The sequence below is a fragment of the Apium graveolens genome, chromosome 11, assembly GCF_009905375.1.
Source record: "Apium graveolens cultivar Ventura chromosome 11, ASM990537v1, whole genome shotgun sequence".
NCBI classification, from domain to species: Eukaryota; Viridiplantae; Streptophyta; class Magnoliopsida; order Apiales; family Apiaceae; genus Apium; species Apium graveolens.
In genome coordinates, this window is record NC_133657.1 from 174,299,677 (window position 1) to 174,327,008 (window position 27,332).

Sequence of the window (27,332 nt, forward strand, 5' to 3'; positions counted from 1 at the left end):
TCACAATTGCAGATAGATCCAAGGTCCAAGGGCAAAGAGAAAGTTGGTGAACCTATCAAGGTTTATGTGCCTCCTGTGGATGAAGAAATTACTGTTGAAGATGCTGATCTTGCTCTGACTTCAAGAAAAATTTCTAAGACAACCTCTGACATGGCTCAAGTTGTTCAGAGTCAAGATATAGTTAGTTCTGATATCTCAAAGAAGCAAGTAACCTCTGACATAGCTCAAGTTAACTTGATATCAGAAGATAAATCAAAGGAAAACTTTGACATTGCTCATGTTAAACCTTCAAAGTTACTCCTACCAGGATTCACCAAAGCCAAACAGACTCAACCTTTGAAGACTGCTGTAAGTGGTTTTGAAGCAAGAGTGGTTACTGGAAAGGAAGCAAGAGATAAATCTGGATTGGGTAGTGCTGATGAAAGAAGAATACAGAACACAACAATGATCCAACTTCCTTAAGTGAACCAGGTATTGGAGCAACTCCTGAAAGATTGAATCAACTAGAATCTGTATAGATGGTTTACCATACCTACTTGAGAGAACACATCTTGTTGTACTTCATGACAGATGGTAGGATTTATCATATAAGGGAAAATGCCATTCCACTGAGGTATTTTGAAGAATTGGAACATGTATTATTCTTACTTCAAGTGACTGACAAAATAACAGAAAGTGCTGCAAACTATTTGAAGAGTCAAATTCAGAGACATAAAAGGCTTTATTCTGTAAAGTCTGACAGCACATATCTTCCAAAGTATAGAGATCACAAGGGTGATATTGTTGAGATGAAGCCTAACTCTGCTAAGATTATAACTACCTTTCTGGGTTACAAGGCTGTGGAAATCAATCTTGAGTTTGACAAGCCGTATTTGATCAGACTAGATCAGGACATAAGGAAGCAAAAATTAATGATCTCAGGGCTGCAATCTTTCAAACTGGTGAAGATTATACAGAACTTAAAGATGCTAAAAGGAGGATGATTGATGAACTCAGATATGCTGAGAGATGTTTGTTAAAGAACTATCTCAGAACAACTCCTGACATCAGAGAGATCAGAAAGTGAATCCAAGTCAAGATCTACAACTGCTCAAATTCTGATATGAATACAGACTGAAGTTGTTATCAGAAGTTAAAGTTGGTAAAGCTTTAAGGACTGTAAGTTGTAGTTATCTAATCAAATTCTCATGCATTTGTACTTAATGTTTTTGACATCATCAAATATCTGTTAACTTGTATATTATGTTAATTTACAAGTTGGGGGAGATTGTTAGATATATTTGATAATGTCATGTCTAATATGATTTATGTTTAGTTTTCAGATCTTACTTAAACAGGACAAATCAGTACTTAACTGAAATCAGCACTTATACTAAAGTCAGAACTTAAGTCATCAGTACTTAAGGTTCAGGAGATATTTATCAGAAGATAATATCAGGACTTAAAGGAAACGTTCAGATAAGGAAGGCGGCTGATTGAAAGGAAAAGAAGATCAAGACAAACGTAAGAAGAGATATGCATGAAGAAGGAATTCTATGAAGAATAGAATACTTGGAAGAAAAGATATCTGATTGATATATTTTAGGAAGCAGAATTATATTCCATATCAATTAGCGATTATCTTGTAACTGTGTAGTATATAAACACAGACATAGGGTTTACACTATAAGTGTTATCATTATCGAGAAGATTATTCATTGTAACCCTAGCAACTCTCGTGATATTTGTTCATCACTGAGAGAGGACAGTTCCATACTGTAACAGAATTTATTGCTTTGAATAAAGTCTATTTTCTGATACTTGTGTTATTAGAATTCGATTTGATTGTGCTATACACTGTATTCACCCCCCCTCTACAGTGTGTGTGACCTAACATATTATTATGTTTTGTTGTATTTTCAACTTCTGTACTTTCTGATATATTAATTATTTAATATAATTTATTTGTGCATTTTTTATAAATTTTTTATTTATGTATTTTTTCTTATATATGTTTATTTGTTTCTATGGGTTTTTATATATGTTTAGGGGTTCATTATATTTGTTTGTTTTTATCGCATTTTGACGGCTTTTATTTAAAACAATTAGATATTATAAATGAATCGAAAGAGTTTTATTGAATAAACTACGTCTTTATTTATTTTGATGAGTTTATTAGACAAGTTAATTTTTTTTAATGAATTAATTTTTTGTACTTGAAATTGAGTACTCCAACTTAAAGCATATGTGTTCTGTTATGTAATTTTTTATATATTACACAAATTACATCCTTTCTTAGAACAAAAGTAAATATTAGACATTGATATAAAATTAGATGTATGCTTGTATATTCATATTTTCTATTGTGTTCGAGTATAAACTAGCATAATAACTTGTGCAAGCCACGGGCCATTTTCTAGCTTCATATTAAAATGCGGTATATAAATTTTTAAAATTTTAATTTTTTGCGATTAAAAAGTAAAGTAATAATCATAAAGACTTATTGGTAATCGCCAGTCGTTGGGCCAAGAAAGGCATTGGACTTGTTAGAGTCCCTAATTAAAGTGTATAAAAAATAATAATACATGTAATTTGTACTCAATGATCATCTAGAATTCTAAATGTTGATTTTTTGTATTACAATTATTATTCCTCTTCTTTTTTCAGGCGTATGATTCTGGTGATAACAAATTTTATGTTGTACGTGATCTCTAAGTTAAATATGTCGTTGTTTAGTTCAATAATATGAGTAAAAGGTGATGAAAACTTGTTGTATATGATGTAGAAGATTTCTCAGCCCAATCACAAATTTCTCATGTCGAATTGCCAGTATAATATTGTTAAATTCTTTGTGGCAGTGTTTAGTTAACAAATATAGACATATTCATTATTCGTACATGGATATGTAATTTAGAATAATTCATTGTGTGTGATAAGGTTGGTGTCATACCAAACATTTTTTTTCTAGTATAGAGACTAAGGTATCATTATTTGGATTGTTGTAATTTTTCTCCTAAATTAATTCAATTTTTTTCCTAAACAAACTTAGTGATCATATATATATATACATATTGTTAGGTCCCAATATGTTTGTAGAAGGGGGGTTGAATTCAAACTATACCGTTTAATTGAATTTAATGCGGAATAAAAAAGTGAAATAAAATTCAAGTTAAATAAAACTATTATTAAACTTGAAAAGTGTTACAACAACGGTATCGATTACAAGGGATTAATCTTAAATAAATTATCACAAATCAAGAATAAATTCGACATGAACTTTTTCTATTTTTGCAATAAAAATATCAAATGCTAGAAGCAATTTGAGATTAAATTTTAGGGATTTTGATCTGCTAGATAGTTACACGAACAAGAGAATGATTTCTAGTGGTTTGGATTTAACTATAAATGCTAGAAATTAATACTCTTGAATTTTGCAGTTGAGGATGAAATAAGTTTTGCTGCTGCTTTTTATTTGTTCTTGAGTAGATGAGTTGTGTTCAATGTAATGAATTGAATGTCTGTTGCTCTCGTCTTTAATAATTCAATCAACAGAATCCACTTGAAATGGCAAGACAATTGGTATGACAATTGCTTGAACTGGCATGATAATCGGTGAGACAATCTGTTAAACTAGCAAGACAATCGGCATGACAATTGATTATACTGGAAAGACAATCGTCATGACTATTGAATTAACTGGCAAGGCAATCGGTATGACTATTGAATGAACTGGCATGACTTTCGGTATGACATTTGATTGTCATACCAGTTCAAATGATTGTCTTGCTGAATTAATATTGAATATTAATTCAAAATCAATTCTGAAAATTCATAATATTAATTCAGAAGTAATTAATCAATTAATTCAATTAATCAATAAATAAATCTTTGCATATATAATTTATTTTCTTAATTAAAATATATGACTTAATTAATTAATAGAGAATTAATATTACTCTTGAACAACAACCATTCTTCTGAAAATCTTCAAAAAGTTATGAATCAATTTCACCACTTCAATGTTGATACTCGATGTACTGTCTGGTTCATGAGTGACTAACTTCCCTGACGTTTGTTCATGTCTTAACTTTGATAACTTGATTTTCTTCAGATTAAAACCCTGTAATTATCTGATACCCTGACAAGATCTCTGACACTTGATTAAATCCACAATCTGGATTTATATCACTGAGGCTTGATCAATTTCTTGAACTTCTTCCAGTGAATTAAATCCTCAAGTCTGTAGATGAACAATGTTTCTTAATCTTTTGACATACGTTACTTTGAGAGATCTCTTTGATGATAGAACCACTATTTACTTGTTACATTCTTATTTGAGTTGAGTTAAATCCTCAAATAAACAAATAGGCTATGACATATGCCTTTCAATCTCCCCCTATTTGATTGTTAGATAATAACAACAAATACCTAGAGGATAACTCAACTAACAAATAAGAAAAAGATATAAAAAGAAATGCAAAGTAAACAGCAGAAACGTTTTGGATTAAATTTAACATTTTCCAAATTCCAAAAGAAATTTACAAGTGAATACAAGATAGATGTTCCTCTAGACTGAATATATGAATACATTTGTCTATCTTGATTCATTAAGCTCTAAGCATATTACATTAAGTTTTGAGCTATTTGAATTCAGTTTCTTCACTTCAGAATTCACCTTCTTCCAAATCTTGCAGCAGCTCCTTGTCATAGACACGATCCCTTTCTGAAGAGAAACTGACTGGTCTAACTGGTTGAACCCTAACTGACTTTAGCTTATTCTTAAACTGATTTTACCTTTTGATGTTCTTTTCACAATAAGCTTGAATCAGATCAGCAACTCAAGTTTTTAACTCAGATGAGTATCCAGCAGTTCTTAAATGATGTTCCATCCAGACAAGATGCTTAGTAGAGTAGTCTTTAAGAGATTGTGAATCGAGATGGCAGATTTGAAGACAGTCAGACTTAAAGAATCTTACTTGAAAGGGTAAGTTGACCACTTGAGGACTAGCCCTACTAGCAAACTCTTTTAGCCTTTCACTGAAGTACTTCATTCAATTCTGAGCTTCTTTTGACTTTGTGAGAAGAACCCAAATCTCAGATAAAGAACGATTCTCAAACAGGTGAAGTGATACCTTGAAAGCTCCTTCACTCTGACAATATACAAAGATGCTCATTTCATTTAATATTCTGTCAAAAAGCAGCTGAGATCCTTGAGATTTCAGTCTTGATAGCATTCATGTACACGTCATTAGTTTGGATTAGAAATTTCCAGCCTGTCGAGAAGATGTAGAAACTCCCTATCATTGTTCGTGCTCAACTGAGGTATATCAAGAACTCTCCTTGCTTCATCTCATTTTACACCAATCTTCAGATTTACATCTCTTCTTCTTTCTTCAGCTTTAATGTCATGAAGACGTTGCTTTTCAAGAGTTTCTGTTCTTTGGATTTCTTTTTTCATGTCAATGATCTGAGATATCTTTTTAAGTTCAACTTCTTTTCTCATCAACTCTGACTGCTGCTTCTGGAACTCTTTCTCCAAAACAGGATCCACTGGAGCTTCCTCTTCCCAGTCTTCAAAATTACTTTCCTCTTCAGCTTCAAAGATACTAGCTTTATCTTCCAGGACTGTTTCAGTGGGAACATCAAGAATATCGAAGTCATCTTGCTCTCCACTATAGTAGACATCATCAGCCTTCCTTGTCTCTCCAGCAGAAGAATCTTTTTCCTTTCCTTTTCCACTTCTCCCTTGATTCTCCCCTTTAGTTGAGGAATCCTCTACAGATTTCTCTTTAGACCCTTCATGACCTCCATTACCTCCAGAGTCCGAGCCTCCACCAGACGGCCCTTCAAAGAAGGTCATTTTCTCTTCAGTAGGACAGTGAGAATTTTTTATCATGAAATACAAGTGCTTCATCCCTTCATTGAGATGTTCCATGCCCTTTTCTATCTTCAAGAATCTGGAAGAGTCCAGGGAATGGTTCATTTCAATCAGGTCTTCAAGAGAATTCATTCTAGTATGGAGAGAGCAGAAGTTTGTAATGTCTTCGGCTGATAAAGTTGGAGATTCCTGAATGGAGTTAAGCTTTGGTATCACAGTGGTCTTCAAATCTGAGATATCATTCCTGATGAATGCCAGCTGATTTTTGACAGAGGTGGAAGAAGAAGACCGTTCAACCACTTGTGCTTTGAATGTTTGAGCCTCAGCCTGACTTTTAGCAAGTTGTTCTTTCAGAGTAGCAATCTGAGCTAACAGGTTTTCAGTGTTTGTGTCTGCGTGTGCGCTCACCTGAATATCTCGCGTTCCTGGTTCACTCATCTGACGTGCTTGTGTTTCTCTCAATATAATTGCTCGTGAGGAGCCATCCTGTTGCTGGTCTTCTGTACCTGCAATTGAAATCACCCTAGCCTCTTCAAGAGAGGTCAGTGGTGGTGCAATGGGAATTCGCGAGTCCCGATCCTCAGCCAAGTCTATCTTTTCATGGGAAATAGATGTATGAATTGCTTCAGGGATAGACTGACCGAGTTGCCCTCAACTTTCTCCAGATAAATCTGCGAGTGGAGAATCCCGTGAGGGAGCCAGAGGTGTTGGATCTGGGAGGGGAGAAAATGACTCTATTAGAGGAGGCTGAGAGTCATATTTTCCCTCTGAAGCATGTGACTGTCTTCTGCCGTAACTATGGCAGGCACTGTAACAGACTCAATGTGCACTCCTCTCTCTTGTGTTCTGAGTTTCATCTATTGGAATGTTTACTTCCATTGTGAGTAATGGAAGGGTGCTTGACTCAATACAAGATGCCATGACCCTTTGGAGAATTTCAATAGATTCACCCTATTGAGAGGATGTCTCTAGTAACTGTTCAGTGGCCATTTCAAAGTCCATTTCCTGTTGGGAGGACAAGGATGGGCTTTCAGATGCCTCAGTAAATGTTCTTATCTTCTTGGGAGGAGGCAGAGCTGAGGGTTCATTCACTTCTAAAAACACACTACTCCCAACTAACCTTCTCGGTAACATTTTTGACAGTGGGGGAGAGTTTGAAATAGGTTGTGACTCTGTGTTTGGCTCTATGACCTGGGATTAAAGTTGTGGTTCTACAACTTCATGGTCAGCCCTATCAACCACTGGGGGTCTTTCATCAGAAGTAGGAATGGTTTGAGACTCAGGAAGTATTACCTACAGTGGAAGAGCATCTAAAGTCTGTGCTTGGGTGGCTTGTACCACTGGAGGTTGAGGTTGTTGTTCATGATCGGGAAGAGCAAAAACTGATAAAGGAATGAAGTCGGCCATGAAAGCAGATACAAGTACTAGAACTTGCATGAATTTAAAGGTTGTGTCTTGTCGTGTGTAGATCTTTTTGTTTACAGGAGGTGGTTCAGCGACTGAAGAGTTTGCAAAAAGAGCCTTATGCTCAAAGGTCAGAAGGTGTTCTACTATAAGCATAAGAAATCGAGCGTAATAGCAAGAAACCCTACGATTCGAAGAATGATCGCGCTTGGCTGAAGTGAGACGTCTCAGAATAATGGGTAAAATTAATTTGCCAAAATTGATCCTTTGATTGAAAACAACCGCAAGACCAATATACTGAAAAGTGGAAGTGATGTTGTGAAAATTGGATTTAGTGCAGTTGGCAAACACTTTGGAAAGTGTATCGAAGAAAATATCCCATTCAGAGACCAAATTTGACTTAGACAGCTTAGTCAAATTAATCACCCCCTGATAGTGAATGGCATTGAAAAAGTTTGAAATCTCATTATCAGTGGGTAAATTAACAAAATTGTCCATTGGAAAATTTAAAGCTCTATTGATAACTGTTTCATCAACTACATACTGTGTGTTTGCCACGGTGAATGAAAAAGATTTAGAAGCAGTGGCCACAGTAGAAGTTGTGCAAATCAGTCTAAGCAAATCGATATTTAATAGAACAGTTGATTTAATAGCGGAGCTAACAATCGAATGATCGTTTAAAAATTGAATCTATGGCTTAAATTTCTCAACATTACAATTTTCTGGATTAAAATCCCCAACATGATTATGCGAGACAATATGGAAATTGAGAGCCATTTTAAAAACAAATACAATAAGACACACACTTTCAGAATTTTAAGAATTAAATTAAGAAAATTCGAATTAAAAATTAATTAATAATTCGAATTAATTCAATTATATTCAAAAAATAAATAAAAAATGTATCTTGATGATTTTTATCCCACAAACTCAGTAACCCGCGACACAATACCAGACACAAAATCAAATTGAAGTTCAAAAACACACGACACAAAAACAAAATCAGAATACAGATTGAAAGAAAGAACTGAAATAAAATAGAAATAAAAAATGGGCAGCACTCCTGTATGTATACAAGTGTATGTATATAACAGGAAGTGAAGATTAAGATTGATGAGTAAGAACTCGAGCAAGAATGGACAATGGCGATTTGTTGGTAGAGAGAGAGACAGACGGTTGGTTTATAACAAAAGAGAGAGAGACAGTCTATAATGACAAAACAAAAGAGACTAAGTAGTATAACTGGTATGACAATTCGGGATTGTCTTACCGATTGTCATACCAATTGTCATACCAGGCAAAAAGGGGAAATAAAATAAAAATAAAATAAAAAACGAAAAAGAGAAAGAACTGGAATGACAATCCGATAGTCATACCGATTGTCATTCTAGTACAAAATGAAAATAGAAATATATATATAATATAAGTTTTATATCTGGCAAGACAATTGATTGTCATACCGATTGTCTTGCCACTATAAAACTTATACTGAGAATAAAAATAAATAATGATAAACTGGAATGACTTTCAGCAAGACAATTTCAATAGTCTTGTTGATTGTCATTGCAGTTATATATATAAAAACATAAAAAACAATTTTAAAAATAAAAATAACTTAACCAATATATACAATTACAGAATAGACAAATACAGACTAATATAAATATGGAAAAAGTGCAGAAAATATTTACAAAATTAAAATATTCATAAATAATTATATTTTAGTTCAAAAATAGATTTCTTTTGAATTTTAGCAAAAAAAATTCATAGAAAAATATTTTTAGAGAAAATAAAATATTCTGAGATATTAAAATTAACAAGTAGAATAAATAAATAAGATAAGATAGCAAAATTACATAGAATAAGAAAGAAATATGGTATAAATGATAAAATAAATTTGTAAATGAATTTTTCATCCATGAAAAATTCATTTGTAAATTCATTCAAGAACAGATCTCAGATATTAACTAGTTTAATCACTAAAACTATTCAACATACCCAATTTACCAACTAATCTGGTAAATGTGGATTCATCAAGAGGTTTAGTGAAAATATTTGCTATTTGTTCTTCTGTTGGAACAAAAAATAGTTCAACAGTACCATTCATGACGTGCTCTCTAATAAAATGATACCTGATGTCAATGTGCTTGGTCCTTGTGTGCTGCACAGGGTTGTTGGTGATGGCTATTGCACTTGTATTGTCATATAGAATAGGAATTTTATTCAATACAGAGCCATAGTCCCGTAGCCGGTTCCTAATCCACAAGATCTGAGCACAACAGCTTCCAGCAGCAATATATTCAGCCTCGGCCGTTGAGTTGGAAACTGTTTGTTGGTTTTTGCTATACCATGAGACTAGCCTGCTACCTAGGAATTGACAACTCCCTGAGGTGCTTTTCCTATCAACAACACTTCCTGCATAATCTGAATCTGTATATCCAACAAGGTTAAAACCAGATTCTTTAGGGTACCAAATACCTAGATTTGGTGTTCCCTTAAGATATCTCAAGATTTGTTTAACAGCAACGAGATGAATATCTCTAGATCCGCTTGGAACCTTGCACATAAGCATGTAGCATACATAATATCTGGTCTACTTGCAGTAAGATAGAGTAATGAGCCAATCATACCTCTGTAGCTTGTGACATCTACCTTAATGAAGTTTTCACATGGTTCAAGCTTGATAGTTGTAGATGACGGAGTCCTTGCTGATGCAGAATCCTCAAGATTGTATTTTTTGAGGAGTTCCTTGAGATACTTGGATTGACAAATAAATATTCCATCTAACCTTTGATTTACATGTAATCCGAGAAAGAACTTCAGCTCTCCTATCAAGCTCATTTCAAATATGTTATGCATTAACTTAGCAAATCTCTTACAGAGACTATCATTAGTAGACCCAAATATTATATCATCCACATAGACTTGGACTAATAAAGTATCATTCTTATGTTTTTTAGAAAAGAGAGTTTTGTCTATGACACCTCTAGTAAAGCCATTTTCAATAAGAAATTCAGAAAGAGTGTCATACCATTTTCTCGGAGACTATTTGAGACCATAGATAGCCTTGAAAAGAAAGTAGACAAAATCCAAATGATCTGGATCTTCAAAACCAAGAGGTTGCTCTACATATACCTCTTCATCCAACCTTCCATTCAGAAAGGCACTCTTGACATCCATTTGATAAATTTTAAAGTTCGAGAATGCTGCGAATGCCAGAAATATCTTGATGGCCTCAAGTCTAGCCACTGGAGCATAGGTTTCATCATAATCAATGCCTTCAGCTTGAGAATACCCTTTAGCTACCAGTTTTGCTTTGTTTCTTGTAACCACCATCTTCATCTAGTTTATTCCTAAATACCCATCGAGTACCAACAGCTTTCTTGTGTGTAGGTCTAGGTACCAGTTTCCAGACTTATTGATGTTCAAATTGATTCGGTTCATCTTGCATAGCAATCACCCAATCTAGATCAGTCAGTGCTTCCTCAATCTTCTTAGGTTCCATCTCAGAAAGAAATCCTGAGAACAGGCATTCATTTTGAGTAGCACATCTAGTTCTGACTCCAACATCTGGATCACCAATTATTAACTCAAAAGGATGAGCTTTATTCCAGACAGTCTGTCTTGGAAGATTTGATCTTGATGATTGGCCTTAAATATATTGGGATGTTGTGTCCTAAGTTGATCCTTCAGCATCTCCCCCTGAGTTGTTTCCAGGTTGACTTGATGATTCTCCGTCAGTAGCAGTGGTATCTCCATTATTGCCAATGTTTCCATCACCATTACCTTGAGTATCATCATGATTAACAGGTTCTTCACCAGCAGCAACCTCGGGTTCTTGATCATTTTCTGATTCTGAATCTGACATTTCATCAAACTTCAGTTTCTCAGAAGGATCTTCAGTTTGGATACTAGGGAGTTTAGTGTCATCAAATATAACATTGACACTTTCAATTACTTTGTGTTGATCAATGATATACACCATGTATGATCTTTTTCCATAACCAACAAAAATACCCTCATATGCCTTTGCCTCGAATTTGCCACGACGATCATCTCCATCCTTGAGCACGAAGCATCTGGCACCAAATACATGAAAGTATTTGATAGAAGATTTCTGTTCATTCATAATCTCATAAGGAGTCTTCATGAGGTCCTTGTTGATTAGAGTTCAATTCTGAGTATAACATGCAGTATTGACAGCTTCAGCCCAAAAGTACATTGGAAGACCTGATTCACTTAACATAGTTCTTGCAGCTTCAATCAATGTACGATTCTTCCTTTCTACCACTCCATTCTGCTGAGGGGTTCTAGGAGCTGAATATTGTCTAGTAATCCCTTTGTCTGTACAAAATCCATTGAGAAGTGAATTCTTGAATTCTGTTCCATTATCTGACCTTATTGCTCTAACAGGGATATTAGAATCTAACTCGATCAACTTGATATGATCAATCACAACTTGTGGTGTTTCATCCTTAGAGTGAAGGAATAAAACCTACGTATACTTGGAATAGTCATCAACTATCACAAGACAGTAACACTTCTTTGACATCGAAAGAACATTAACTGGTCCAAACAAATCCATGTGCAATAATTGAAGAATACCAGTTATGGAGGATGTGTCAGTGCCTTTGTGACTTGCTTTTTTTGACTTTCCTTTCTGGAATGCCTTACACAGTCCTTCTGGGGAGAATTCTAGTTGAGGCAGACCTCTGACCAATTCTCTCTTAACAAGAGAATTCATTGTTTTGAAATTGAGATGGGAAAGTCTCTTGTGCCATAGCCAACTCTCGTTTGACGATGCCTTTGCATAGAAACAATTGACTTCAGGATTGCTTCCAGAGTTCATGTCAGCTACGAACAGATTTCCTTTCTGGATTCCCATCAAGGAGGGTTGTTCATTTTTCTTATGCAGGATTTGACACTTCAGCTTGTCGAATAAAACATTGTAGCCCTTATCACAGAATTGACCGATACTAAGCAGATTGTGTTCAAGTCCTTGCACAATATACACATTATCAATGATAATATTTCCAGCTTGCAAACAGCCATATTCCTCAGTTAAACCTTTGTTGTTATCTCCAAAGGTAACCATTGGGCCATCTTTCTCAACCACATTTGATAGCAGGGCTCTATCTCCGGTCATATGTCTTGACAACCTGCTGTCAAGAATCCACACTACCGGTTCCACCTGTTTAATGCCCTGCAATACAAATGGATTAGACCTTCTTCGGAATCCAAACTTGGTGGGGTCCGGCATACTAATAGAATTGGCCTTTATCAGGAAAAACAACATTCTTAACTTTTATGTTCTCAACTTTCTCAATGACTGGACATTTGACCTTCTAAACAGCCTTAACAAATTTATGTTTAGGCTTAGGCACAAATGTCTCCTTTCTAGCTTTAGGAGGACTAGCAGTCTTCGACCTATTATGCTTCCTATTATTCACATGCTGACGAGGAGTAGTCTTATCACTAGAAATATGCTTACCATTAAAATAAGCATATATCAATTTAAAAGCACAAGACATGCAATTAGGAACACCACATACTTTATGAGAGGGATTAACAACAGGCAAATTATGCATGGTAGACATGGCATTTTTGTTATCCAACTCATGTGTGTCCGAGTTAGTCTCAGTTGCTTTCACAACTTTGACTGGAACTTTCGACACACTTGGCTTGGAAACAACCTTCTCATTAGCAAGATCTTCAGCACGTATTTCTTCTTGAATAATAAAGGCGGTCTCATCGAATGGTTCATCAATTTATTCTTTATAGAGGGGTTTATCAACACCCTTAAGCACATGTGGTACTTCCCTACCTTTAGCACATACATGAGGAGAAGAGTTTATGCATAATTCTCCAATAGCAACATTGTAATCAAAGCCTATTCCAGATGTTTGATTAATAGCTTGCTTATTGTAGAACTCTTTAGCCTTCGAACAAGAATTAAAGTAAGCTTTAACCTTAGTCTCAAGACCGGTGATCTTGTCTTTGAGAATAGTTTCGAGTTGTCTATTATAGTTAACTCTATTCTCTAGAAAAGATACTTGTTCTTTTAAATTGTCTTGATTAATGTGCACAAGTTTTAATTCATTGACCACTTTCTCAAGGTCTTTGACCTGTTGAATTAACATTTCATTATCACGACGAGCACAATCTAAGGAACCTCCTAGATGAAAAACTAATTCAGCATCAGTAAATTTTACCTCTTTTCTTGACGATGAAGTATTTCCATCAATAGCCATAAGAGCAAGATTCCCAACTTCTTCATCTTCACTATCAGTATCATCCCAGCTTCTTCCCTTTTCCAGGTAAGCCCTTTCAGATTTACTCTTCTGATTTGAATCATAAGAGTTCTTCCTTACTTGCTTTGGCTTCCTACATTCTGTGGTAAAGTGTCCCAACTCATTGCAGTTAAAGCATCGAATGGTGCTCCAATCAACCATCCATGTTTTGTATCCACCACTGCTGGTGTTAGAGGATGAAGATCCACCTTTTTGGAATCTGTTGTAGTTGGACTTGTACTTGAACTTGGGATTCCTCTTGAATCTGACATTGGAGAATCTCTTGACAATCAGGGCCATTGACTCATCTTCCAATTGCTCCAGCTCTTCCAAGGAGTAAAAATCATCACCGGATTGATTTGTAGTTGGAGGATCAAATTCTGCTACTATCACATTTTCCTCAGCCTTGGAAGACTGTACCATTCTCTCTGACTATTAAGATTGTTGTTGTTGTTGTTCAGCTACTAGAGCAGTAGACGTGCTGACCCCTCTACCTTTCCCGTAGACTTCCTTCTGCTGAATATGCTGCAACTCATAGGTTTTTAACACACCATAGAGCCTTTCCAAAGAAATCTCACTCAGATCTCTCGCTTCTCTTATGGCAGTGATTCTATGTTCAAGATGAGTTGGCAGTGTTAAAAGGAACTTTTTGTTGACCTCCCTGATTAAATAATATTTTCCATTTATGTTCAGGTTGTTGATCAATGCATTGTACCTCCCAAACACTTCAGTAATTCCTTCTCCTGGATTGGATTTAAAATGTTCATACTCAGAGGTTAGGATCTCTAACTTGTTCTCCCTAACTTCCTCTGTGCCTTCATTAATCACCTCAATAGTTTCCCAGATGTGTTTGGAATTTTTACAGTTCATCACATGTCTGTTCATCAAAGAATCAAGGGAATCAACTAAAATTAATTGAAGGCTGCCATCCAATGAGGCTTCTTCCTTTTCAGTAGGAGTAAAATCCTCATGCTCTTTTGCATAGGTTCTAGCTTTGGTAATTACAACATTATCTTCTATAACCTCTGGTTCAATAACCATCGGAATTTTTGGACCCTTCTTTAACACGTCCAGATATTTGGAATTTGCAACTTGTAAAAACAAGAGCATCTTCTTCTTTCACATAATATAATTTTCTTTATCGAACAGTGGAATTTTAACGGTTCCAACTTTTTGTGAAGTCATTATGAATTTTTGAGGAAATAAAAATTCAAGGAGTTGAAAAATCACAAAAGTCTAGGATCTTGATTTGTTCGTTAATCAGAAGACTCTGATACCAATTGTTAGGTTCCAATATGTTTGTAGAAGGGGGGTTAAATACAAACTATACCGTTTAATCGAATTTAATGTGAAATAAAAAAGTGAAACAAAATTCAAGTTAAATAAAACTATTATTAAACTTGAAATATGTTACAACAACGGTATCGATTACAAGGGATTAATTACAAATAAATTATCACAAATCTAGAATAAATTCGACATGAACTTTTTCTATTTTTGCAATAAAAAGATCAAATGCTAGAAGCAATTTGAGATTAAGTTCTAGGGATTTTGATCCGCTAGATAGTTACACAAGAACAAGAGAATAATTTCTAGTGGTTTAGATTTAACTATAAATGCTAGAAATTAATGCTCTTGAATTTTGCAGTTGATGATGAAATAAGTTTCGCTGCTGTTTTTTGTTTGTTCTTGAGTAGATGAGTTGTGTTCAATGTAATGAATTGAATGTCTGCTGCTCTCATCTTTAATAATTCAATCAACAGAATCCACTTGAACTGGAAAGACAATTGGTATGACAATTGCTTGAACTGACATGACAATCGGTGAGACAATCTGTTGAACTAGCAAGACAATCGGCATGATAATTGATTATACTGGCAAGACAATCGGCATGACTATTGAATGAACTTGCAAGACAATCGGTATGACTATTGAATGAACTGGCATGACTTTCGGTATGACAATTGATTGTCATACCAGTTCAAATGATTGTCTTGCTGAATAAATATTGAATATTAATTCAAAATTAATTCTGAAAATTCATAATATTAATTCAGAATTAATTGATCAATTTATTCAATTAATCAATAAAGTAATCTTTGCAGATATAATTTATTTTCTTAATTAAAATATATAACTTAATTAATTAATAGAGAATTAATACTACTCTTGAACAACAACCATTCTTCTGAAAATCTTCTGAAAGTTATGAATCAATTCCACCACTTCAATGTTGACACTCGATGTACTGTCTGGTTCATGAATGACTAACTTCCGTGACGTTTCTTCATGTCTTGACTTTGATTACTTGATTTTCTTCAGATTAAAACTCTGTAATTATCTGATACCCTGAAAAGATCTCTGACACTTAATTAAATCCACAATCTTGATTTATATCACTGAGGCTTGATCAATTTCTTGAACTTCTTCCAGTGAATTAATTCCTCGAGTCTGTAGATGAACAATGTTTCTTAATCCTTTGACAGATGTTACTTTGAGAGATCTCACGATAGAACCACTATTTACTTATTACATTCTTATTTGAGTTGAGTTAAATTCTCGAATAAACAAATAGGCTATGACATATGCCTTTGATATATATATATATAATAATCATATATATATATATTTAGTAATCATATATATATATATTGGCTTCCCGTACGAAACTTTTCTTAATTCGATAAATTTTTTATAAATATTTGTACTTAAATTTCTAATGATTTAATGTTATTATGAAAGAAATAATACGATAATTTTTACAATCAATGTAATTATTCTTCATTTTTAACATATAATATATCGAATAAAATCATAAATTTTAGTGTGTATATAAGTTTCATTCATATATAATAATTTCAAATATGAAAATAATTCTATAATAACATGAAATAGTTTCATACCAAATTAAACAATTGTAAAAAGTTTAGTATTTCATTCAAAAACTTTTAAATCCTTATGTAATTTTAATTTTATGAAATAATATACAATTTATAATTTTTTGTAAATAGGGTAGTATATGAAATCGTTAAAGTAGATACATTTTTCAAACTACATTAACCGCTAAATTTGTTTAAATTTGGAGAAAAAATTAACATCTTTCTTCTAGATTTCGTATGAAATATAAAATTTCTCTTTATTTCAAAAATTCATATACACATAGTTTAAATTTTGACGGTACTCTATATTTGTTTTAACAAACTAGAATATGGAAAAAATGGTTAAGTACAATGCATGTATCTTTACGCGGTCGTGCGATAATGTTGACCAAATACTGAGTACTTTTCATAAATCGGATCAAGTCCATGACATATCACAATACATTAATATCAATTTTGGTAAATAATATTTATTGACATGGTCTTATAAAGGTCTCGAATACATTAATCCATATGGACGTAGGACATTACAAACACCTTATTTTATTGAGATAACTTTCTCATTGATCCAATATACAAACTTTCTACATCCGCAAATTAAAAAAAAAACACATCAACTCGATCGAGTTTTGATACATCTGTAAAAAAATGGTCAAATTTTGTGTTTTTCAAATGAAGTACGCTAAGTTCGAAATAAGCTTAAATATATTGGTCTAAAAAAATCGAATAAATTTACGTATTGTAGGTTCACTTAACACTACGCCATTTATCTCATAATTATTGAATTATTTGATTTTTAAGGTCAATTTGGTCAAATAACTAAAATTTACCATTCTATTTTCTTAATATTGCACATACCTTTTAGCAACATAATTTTTATTAAATAAACACGCATTATAAAATTTATTTATCTATTTTTATATTAGTGCAAACCTGATTATTTGACATTGTTAATTAATTCTTATTTTTGATGTCGTAGATTGTAAAAAGATGGTTAGTTATAATTTACTAAATACGTGCTATGTCTTAATCTATATATTTTTTCGTATTATAGCTATCTTAAATATTAATTAAAAATTATTATTTTAATTTTAATTTAATTATTTGAAAATATATATCTAACTAAATCAATATATATATATATATGAAAGGAAAAAGCAATACCTAAAAATGTTATTTCATGAATTGTAATAAAAAAACTAAAAATTTACTGTTTAGCGGTATATAAATATTAAGTGCTTGAATAAAAATATAAAAGACATAGCGGCAAACTGGTATTGTGTGTGAAAATAAAGAGTGGACTCTGGTTCAATTCTCACCAAAAGCACATTTCTAATTATATTGAATATATGGGCAAATCCGTCATTTCACATGAATAAAATGTCTCCCCAATTTATACATATGTTGGGCTATTGTATATAGAAGGATTTGGTCAAATTATCTAATAACTTTTTTTATATTAAAATTAAGGAACTTATTATTCTCGTGTGGTGATCAAATTATTTGATCATTTTTTTAATTTATTCAAAAATATTTAAATCGGATTTATCCCTTCCAATTATTTTTAAAAAATGATACTATTTTAATGATAAACAAAATGACCTTATAAATCTTGACTACTAAACGATCTAACCCTAACATTTCAAGTGTCTTACACTAATTATATATAGGATAGAATTATTCATCAAGCCCGTTAGCCCAAATCGGGACCAAAAAAATATTCATTTATTGAGATTATCATTTATCGAACATTTATTTATCGAGGTTCTACTATATATGTAAAAATATTTTCAAAATTAGAATTAAATGTGTTCGTTTAATATTAGATTTGATAAGTCCTAAATACACCCGCTTTTAGACGCCTCCTGGGCTTTTACTAGTTTTCTGTGGTGGAAAACCCCAATTTTTTCATTTTTTTCTTGTCAATTTCCATTCAATAAAATTTAATTTTTTTTGTTGTTTGTATCTTCTCATGGATGTGTTTTATTTTTTCTTTTGGGATATTTTATTATGTTTTTGTTTGGTTGCGGTTGAATTTATTTGGTGTTGTATCTGTTGAGAACGAGTTTATTGATATTTTTGTGATCTAAAAAGCCTGCATCGAATTTGGGATGGGGCGGTGATGATTATTGTAAGAGTTTACTTTTCACTATTAATGATTGTTCGTCATTTACAGGTTTACACTTTCGACATGTCTATAGCTGATATCCGGCATATACATATAGATAGTTAGGTGCCTTCACATGTCTATAAGTGGCATCTTCTCCAATCTCAGTTTATACAATTCGTGTTTGTGAATGTGTAGTTTGGATCAATTGAAATGTCTTTGATTTCATTTTTAGTTTTAAGAATTTTTAAATTATGTGTGTTAAATGATAAAAAACAAATCATCTAATTTTTTTTAGTATTTTATTTGTTTTACAATCTGATTGTATGGTCAGCTGGGGGTTTGTACTGTATTATGTTCAGATTAATGAAAATTGCTTTTTGTTTGTTAAAAAATACTAGCATAAATCCCGTGCGATGCACGGGTTCCCACTAATATTTTAAATTTTTATTTATCCAGTTATATTGTATTTTTAAAATATTTATATAAATATATAATGATTATAAATTTATAATAAAAAATAATAGAATAACATGTGGTCGTAATTTAGTAGAGTAAATAGACTATTTCTAGTAGTTTAACAATTTAGTAGTTTAGGAGATATATAACACTATTATTTATATCTTTTAATAATATGATAAGTTGTATTCGTAGTTTAGTAGGATAAGTATACTATATTTAGTAGTAGTTTAATAATTTAGTAGTTTATTAGATATTTAACACTATTTATCTATTTTTGTAATAATCAAAATTAGGGAATTATCGTTAAACCAAACCATTGAACCAAATTATCTCTATTCCGGCTATTATAGTATAGTATAGAAGTATAGATATATATTAAATTTGATAAAAAAAAATTAATATAACAAAGATAATGCAACAAAACTTGTTTAAAAATATTTATATTTTTTGCCAGAGAGAGAAATTTTCATTAAAATTTTTAATCATTGTCTGACACATTAATAAGATCATTGTGAGTAATTACTCACAATTCAATGACGATCATTTAACTTGCAATTCAATTACGATCAACTAAAGAATCAGGAGAATTTGGAAGCAAATGAGCCACAATCAGCTAGAGAGTTAGTAGAATTTGCAAGTAAATGAACTACTTGATTTGCACACTACTTGACAAAATTTAAGAGGATATCTTGAATACTCGTTTAACAAAATTCAAGATGATTCCTTGAACTACTTGATTTGTAAATGGTTCAATATTGATTTGTAAATGGTTCACTAAAATTCAAAATGATTTCTTTTGACTGCTTGATTCGTAAAAAATCTAAGAAATCTGAGAAATATAAATGTATTTTATTATTCACCGCTATTTAGGACCTTGTCGATTCGATTTAATCATCACACATATGGGCACCTTCCAATATCAGATAAATGGTTTTGATAGTATTTTTTAAGTTTAGAAAACAGTTTTTAATATCAGTACTAAAAAAAATTTTGTGCACTGAGGAGATGAGAAATGCAAGCAAATATCTAAAGAAATAGGAAAAGCATTAGTTCTTTGAAAGAATGAGCAGGATGAAAACAAAGAATTTACTTTGCCTGTTGAAGAAGTATATGTGATATGCAAGGCTTGGTTACAAAGTTATATCAGGAAGAAAAGGGAGGCAAGGCAATCTTGTTAAGAGCAAAGAAGATAACACAAGAAGGAACATGCAATAACAAAGAAAGCATAATTGAGAAGAACCTAACTCTGGTATCCAAATGTAGCATATCCTATATGACAAGCAATTCAACTTTATATAAAGACCATAACCATCAAAGTGTAGAAATCCACTACTCTAATTTATAGAGGTCATTTCTTCCTCGATCGACAACTTTTCAGAGAACTTGATAATACTAATTAATCAAAATGGAAGCAATGCAGAGATCAGTAGCAACTAAAGTTTACCAGGATTTTGTTCCTCCTACAGAGATTGTAGAGGAGCCACAATGCAACACCCTCCTAGTCTATCTACCCGGTAAGCTACCTTACTCCGATTATCCAACAAAGGCTATATACTTGTTATACTTGTTGATAAATGTTATTGTTGTATTTCTTGGAAATTAGAGAGATTAGATCTCAAATCGACTGCAAAATTTTTAAGTTTTAACTAATCATCTGGTCTGCAGAGTGTTTTTTCAAATCTTCTTGCAGATTTATGTTCATAATTTAAGACATTTGATAATATTTGTATAGGTTTTAAAAAGGAGCAACTCAGAGTCCAGCTTACTAAAAACAAAAACCTTGTGATCAGCGGAGAACACCCTACTGGAGAAAATACTTGGAAGCGCTTTCAGAAGACAATCCCGATTCCTGTGAACTGTGACAGTAGCAAAATTACTGCCAAGTTTGAAGATATGATACTATACATCACACAGCCAAAACTGATAGCTCCTGTAGAGAAACAAGATCAGAAGAAACCAACAAGAAATCATGGAGATCTCACAGAAGAGAAACAAGATCAGGAAAATCCATCCAGTGGAAAAACTACTGAACATGTAGATGAGAATGAAGATCCAAACAAAGTCGAACAAGTATCAGATCACAAACAAGCTGAAAAAACAGATGTGGAAAGAAAAGAAACAGCAGAAGAACGTGTTGAAAAGCTTGGAGTAAAGGGGAATTTTTTTGAAAATGTTGCTGAGGATAGTAATGATGGTAAGACTGTCTCAGATAATATACCTGAGGTAGAGAAAACCAAAACTACAACAGAAATTGGAAAGATGGATGGCCAGAAACACAAAACTTATTTCGAGAACTTCTCTACAAATATGATTGTGAAGAAAGTAACCAGCCTCGTAATTGCTATTTTAGTGGCTGTTGCATTTGGTTTGCATATATACTATTTAGTTGGATGGGGAAAGAAAGCTGTAAAACAAGATCTGTAGTCTGTATGTGTGGGAAATAAATTTCATTGATCGCAAGCAATTGTATTAAAAGACTGATAAATTTAATGAACTTTTATATGGGGTACATTACTACTATTGTATGAAGAGCCTATGATAAGCTCTAAATTGCAGTAGAAGTCCTCATGGATGTTTCCCCTGATATTATCTGAAGAGGTTTGTTAAGAGAACTTAAGCAGTTACTTTGAACTGTTTTTGTTATTTGCATTCTTATTCTATTATTTTTTCTTTCGCTTGTTCTTCTTTTCACATAATCCAGCTGGCCTGATCACATATACTTCAAATTTACCTTGACAAGAAACTATTCCAAGGGCCGCTGTATGCAGAAAACTGCAGGCATTGGGTTGTGGATCTAATGTTTTGTTTAATTGTATGACATGGGAAAATAAACAGGGGAAGGAACAAAATCAAATTTAAACAATGCCGTAATTTTATGTCATGTGTTCCTTTCATTGCAACCAATTGAACACAGAAAATATCCAGGAACTAACTGTATGCATTTCTTCAATTTAAACTGTGCATAATTATAAGTAGAAAAATGTCTAACATCTTCAAAAATGAGTTAAATCTTTGCAAAATTTAAAGAGTCCATTCAAGGTCGTAACACAAATGCAGCAATCTTCATCCGTAAACATTTGGAACAGAACTCTTAAAAGTCATTATTTTATTCATAGGTACCCCCAGTAACACCACATATATTAGATGTATTAGCAAAGAGTGAAAGGTAAGATCAACACTTCTTACTGATAGTACTACATGGTGAAGCAAATGAAACTCAAGCGTTTAATCTATCTTTACTGAAGAAAAGAGGCGATGCACAAACAGGAACGAAGTTAAGAATCCAATGGCGCCTGTTGCAAGCATAATTGCGATGACCATGAAGAGTGAATAGCCTAAGTAGAGGGTAGCCGAGATTGGTCCGCTAAGGCTCTTAAGATCAAAAATCAGATAGTTAATGGAGTACAGGAATATGTAGAGGGCAACAGAGCCAGATGCAAAGAATGATTTCCACCACCATCTCCAATCTTCAACGCAAAGGTTCATATAAGTAAGCACTAAAGATACTTCAGCACACACCACCACCAAAAGAATTACTACCACAAAGAGAAACCCAAAAACATAATAAACGCGGCCAAGCCAAATGCTAGACATGATAAAGAAAAGCTCAATGAAGAGTGTTCCAAATGGGAGTGTCCCAGCTCCTAGAACCAAAGCCCATGAAGGAAATCTTTGAGCTGGAATTTCACGTGGAATCTGATTCGTGCGGACTGGGTATTCGAGACGTGTAGCCCTAGTACCAAGCAGTCCCCCCAAAAGGGTAAGGGGCACTGAAATGCAAAACCACAGTAAAAGTAGAACTAAAAATGTAGTAATTGGTATAGCCCCGGTGCTGTGACTTCCCCACAAAAGAGAATTCAGTGAGGTTAGTATAAGAAAAGCAACCCCCGGAAAGAAGCAGGCTACTCTCCACGAAACAGAAAACCATCCACAGCTGTCACATGAAATCGTCCTTGACAGCCAAACAGCAACATAACCAGCAATAATACCCAAAAACATGTAGAACATGAGCATTCCTGTAACCAGGGCTCCACGTGAAGCTGGAGACATAAAACCAAGTGCAGCAAAGAAGATTGTGGCTACTGCCATTCCCAGAATACGGAATCCATCTGCAACCATTACACAGAGAAATTCTGCATTATCTGGAGCACGGAAAACATCTCCTACCACAAGCTTCCACCCAGACAATTCCTCGTTCATCTGTGCTTGAGCCTCCTTGTCAAGCTCCTCGTACCTAGCCAAATCTCTACGAATGGTCCTTAAAAATATCACAAGAACTATTCCAGCAAGAAAAGTGATCACCATCAGTGAATTAAGTATCGAAAACCAATGTACCTTTGCACCTTCCATCTTCAAATACGCATCCCATCTTGAAGGCCACTTAATATCACTCTCCTCAAATTCAACTTCATAACTAAAAGCAACAGGTTGTCCTTCTTTTATAGGCATTGATACTGTATTAGGGTCACACTTGATAGGGGCAGGGTACTTATTGTACATACTTAGCTTATCTGCCAATTTAAAATCATGCTGAAAGCTGCACGGGATTACTTCAAATCCTACAACCATATAACCACGAGGCTGTCCTTCACCGCCTTTTTCATTAGTAGTAATCAACTCAGCCCCATCCCCTGTCCCGATAACACCAGCCACCCTCGTCTGCTCGTACTTATGTACCAAAACCTTGAACTTCAAATGATTAAACATATAATACGTGTCTTGAATCTTAATACCGACAGGGTAACCAGTCCATCGTAAAACAAAATTATCCTTCTTCATGTACCTAATAGCAGGAAGGTTATCAAGATTCATATTAACCTGATACATTTCATCAATCCTTTCTTTCAACATCTTAAACTGATCCGCTGACAAAGGACCAGTTTTGCACAGAAAGATCTCAGTTGCATTCGTGTACATCTGAAATCTGTAAGGAGAACTCTCGATTCGATCTCCCATAAGAAGCTCCCCAAGATTCTCAGCACTATCCTTAACACCTTCTAAAGGCTTACAAAATGGCAAACTATAATATTGATAAGGAATCTCTGTATCTATAGATGTTAAAGAATTCACTTTCACAGCTAACTGATCACCTACATTGTAATTATGAGGAAAGCTACCAGGGAGATAAAAGCCATCAACAAATGGAACAATCAGCCAACAAATCACTACCCATTTCATAAAATGATCAAATAAATCCATTAGTCCTAGAAATTTGATAGATTTCTCAAAGATTTCTATAGCCCAGATGAAGAAAAAATTTTAGAATTAATCAGGTTATGAATAATGAAGATTTTAACAAGATCGAAACCTGAAAAGAAAAATTAAAATAATAGAACTGTGATAATAAAGGAAATATTTTTAAAGAGAATATTGATGCATGTTGAGTGGAGTATGAAAAGTAAAAGAAGAAGTTACCAAGTTCCGGGAGTTAGTTTTGAATGGTGATCAGAAACGCCTCAAAGTAGGGAGATTTGAGTGGGCGAGTGAATTGGAATGAAGAGTGATATTACATGCACGTATATTTTATCTTTGCATTAGCCTTTGATGCTCTGTTTTATTTTATAGCTACAAAAATGTCCTAAGTTTTCAGGATTACGATTTTGACCGATTTGTTTTCTAAAGTTCTGGATTGGCCAGAAATTATGACGGTGGTGATATTAATGGACCTTAATCTCACAATTGAGAAGTAAATGGCTAAAATAGTTACAATTAAAGAAGAAGATATTTCATATCTATTAACAGAGCAATTTGGTAAACAAAAATTTGAGGTTCACGGCCGGAATCAAGATATGCTGCGGTGGTCGGTGATCGGAAAAATTACCGAGACGTATTAATTTGTTCTTAAGAAACAGCTGAGATTATTAGGATTTATTTTTGCCTTCTCAAACTCTCAACACCTCCCCAGCCCCCAAAATGGAAGCACCCGCTCTTCAGTCAGATCCAGCTATTTTTTGGTTTTACGAAGTTCCTTGCGGGACTTCTTCAGCTGTCCATTCCTGTGAACGATTCTCCGGTTCTCCCGGGCGAGATCTCTCTCCACCCTTTCCTTATCGGCCTGCAGCACCTTGGCCTAACCAATCAACACACCGTTCTGGGTTTGCACCCTTCCCAGCTCTTCATCGGCCGTCGTGGTCCTCCTCTCCAACTCCTTGACCTCAGCCATTCTGGACTCCATGTCCCGGACTTTGTCCTCCACGGCAGCAGCCCAAGGAGCAGCCTGCAAAAATATACAAGGCAAAATAAATATATCAAACGAGCGAAGAGAAAAATATGAAGAAAGACTAAGATAAGTAAAAGAAAATTAAATACATACCAGGGACAGGAAAGACATCAGCTCAGTACAAGCTTTTGTCGGAGAGGCCGACGCAAAGGAAGCCTTGCCAGCTGGAAGCTGAAGACCGTGGCACAGGTCCAAAGCCACCTCCTTCTTCGACTCCCTGGCAGGGTAGAAGGTGTGGTCCGACATCAAAACGGCCCGGCCGAGGACGAAGGTCTGAACGACCCCATCCCTGTTCTGGAGCTGCTTGGAAGGAACCCCCCTCTCCCATGAACTCCAAGTCACCCCTCTGGACATCCTCAGAGGCCGAAGGAGCCTATTACAACGGAACCACCCTCTCAGCCTCAGCTCCCTCCTTCGTCTCCTCTTCAGAAGGATCCGGGATGACCTTCTTTCGCGCCTTGGCCTTCGTTGCCTCTTTGCAGCCATTTTCTCGGCTACCCTGGCCTTCTTCCTCTCGATGAGCGCCTCTCTGCTAGACATTGAAAGCCAAAAATAAAAGAAAACACAAGAAAAGTCAGTCTAAGCAGATATCATAAGGTAGTAAAATATACAAGGCATAAAGAATGAAGAAGGAAAAGAAAAGCAAACAAGGCGCCCTGTTTGGGAAATCTTAAAATAAGTAACTTATGACTTAAAATGAATAAGTAACTTATAAGTGATAAGTGGATAAATATTTATAAGTTATATAAGTGTTTGGATAATTTTACTTATAAGTCAGAAAATTTTTTATTTAAATAAATCAAAATAAATAATTTTTAAATATAATCATCTTATTTCGTGAATTTTAGATTATATTAACATTTTAAAATTTATTTTTTAAAACTTAAGTTAATGAAAAGGCAAACAAATCAAAATAAGTTGAGAAAAAGTACGTCGTTGCTAACATTCAACTTATCAGCTTATAAGTTGAAAATTCGACTTATAAGTTAGGGCGACAAACACTCCTTGATAAGTACTTACGAGCTTATAAGTTAATAAGCCACTTATATTATGTTGCCAAACAGGCCCAAGGAAAGCAGTTATGAGACAAATTTTATATAAAATATTAAGGAGAAAGTTGTTACCCCCACCCCACAAGCGTTGACCTCACGCCACACCGAGATCTCGACCAACTTCGGCCTACTGACGAAGCACCAGTGGGTGTTGGTGAATTTGTTGCTGGAATTGGTAGCCGACCAGTCCGATCGGCAGGCCCGACGAGCAATATTGTAGAAGCTCGGGCTCTTCGAGTTCTTCCGAAAATCATAATGATACCAGAACAGCAGGGTGAGCGGCTAAATCCCGGCTTGGAGGCACCAGTTGTGGAAGCAATTAATATGAATGAATCCGTTCGGATCCATCTGCCCCAATGCAATTCCCATATGGCTGAAGAGCCTCCTCAGAATCTTCAAAGCGGCACTTTGCAGCCGCACTTAAACACCGCTTAGGATATTCCGAAAGCGCAGTCCCCATACCCCTTCGGCACGCCTAGAGTATCGTAGATCTGCTTGTTCTCCTTAGCGACGTACAGCCAAAAGTAACCCCGTGGGATGGAATAGTCAAAGTACATTTGGCCCACGCGCTCTTTCGACAGCTCCGAGCGGTTGTTGGCCGCGGGATATGATGCTATGAAGCCAAAAAGAGCCCGTCCCGTTCTTTCGGGACGAATAGAAGAAGTCCCAGCCAGAGTGTTCACTCTCAGAACAGAAGTCTCAGTTGGAGGATTCGCTCGGTCCATGTTCCTGTATTCGGAAATAAAGAGACAAATTAGTTCATATACTCGGATTAAACGAAAAAAGAAAAAATAAAAGGATAAAGGGACCGAGTACATGTTGTTGAGTGGCATTTATGACACTTTATAATGCTCTAATAAGCTTTGTATTGGTGCATTTATACTCAAGTTGTTAAGTGTTTTAACGTGTTTTCTAGTGTTTTTGCATTTCAGGCATTATTCAGGTAATCAGGTGAATTAGCATTGTTTTGGTGCTAATATAGTGTCTGGGTGGTGTTGGAATAAAAGCTCGCGAAGACCGGCTCGAATCTGCAAGAAAAAATGAAAGAAATCAATTTTGGC

General features: G+C 34.4%; 2 protein-coding genes across 2 annotated transcripts; one reads left to right on the plus strand and one right to left on the minus strand.

The window, feature by feature from the left end:
• Window positions 1–20,228: 20,228 nt before the first annotated feature.
• On the plus strand, window positions 20,229–21,648 carry LOC141695073 (uncharacterized). The gene is made up of 2 exons (XM_074499310.1): window positions 20,229–20,513; window positions 20,732–21,648. Exons 1-2 carry the CDS (start codon window positions 20,405–20,407, stop codon window positions 21,421–21,423), a joined length of 801 nt encoding a protein of 266 aa, XP_074355411.1. The 5' UTR covers window positions 20,229–20,404; the 3' UTR covers window positions 21,424–21,648.
• On the minus strand, window positions 21,356–24,378 carry LOC141695072 (transmembrane 9 superfamily member 11-like). The gene has a single exon (XM_074499309.1). The coding sequence runs from the start codon at window positions 24,196–24,198 to the stop codon at window positions 22,225–22,227; it is 1,974 nt and encodes a 657-aa protein (XP_074355410.1). The 5' UTR covers window positions 24,199–24,378; the 3' UTR covers window positions 21,356–22,224.
• Between the last annotated feature and the right edge of the window lie 2,954 nt (window positions 24,379–27,332).

Excerpts from the sequence above, each read along its gene's own strand:
- LOC141695073 (XM_074499310.1), top strand. The coding sequence starts at position 20,405 with ATGGAAGCAATGCAGAGATCAGTAGCAACTAAAGTTTACCAGGATTTT. Across the intron at positions 20,514-20,731 it reads CCTCCTAGTCTATCTACCCG|GTTTTAAAAAGGAGCAACTC; the intron begins GTAAGCTACCTT and ends ATATTTGTATAG.
- LOC141695072 (XM_074499309.1), bottom strand. The coding sequence starts at position 24,198 with ATGGATTTATTTGATCATTTTATGAAATGGGTAGTGATTTGTTGGCTG.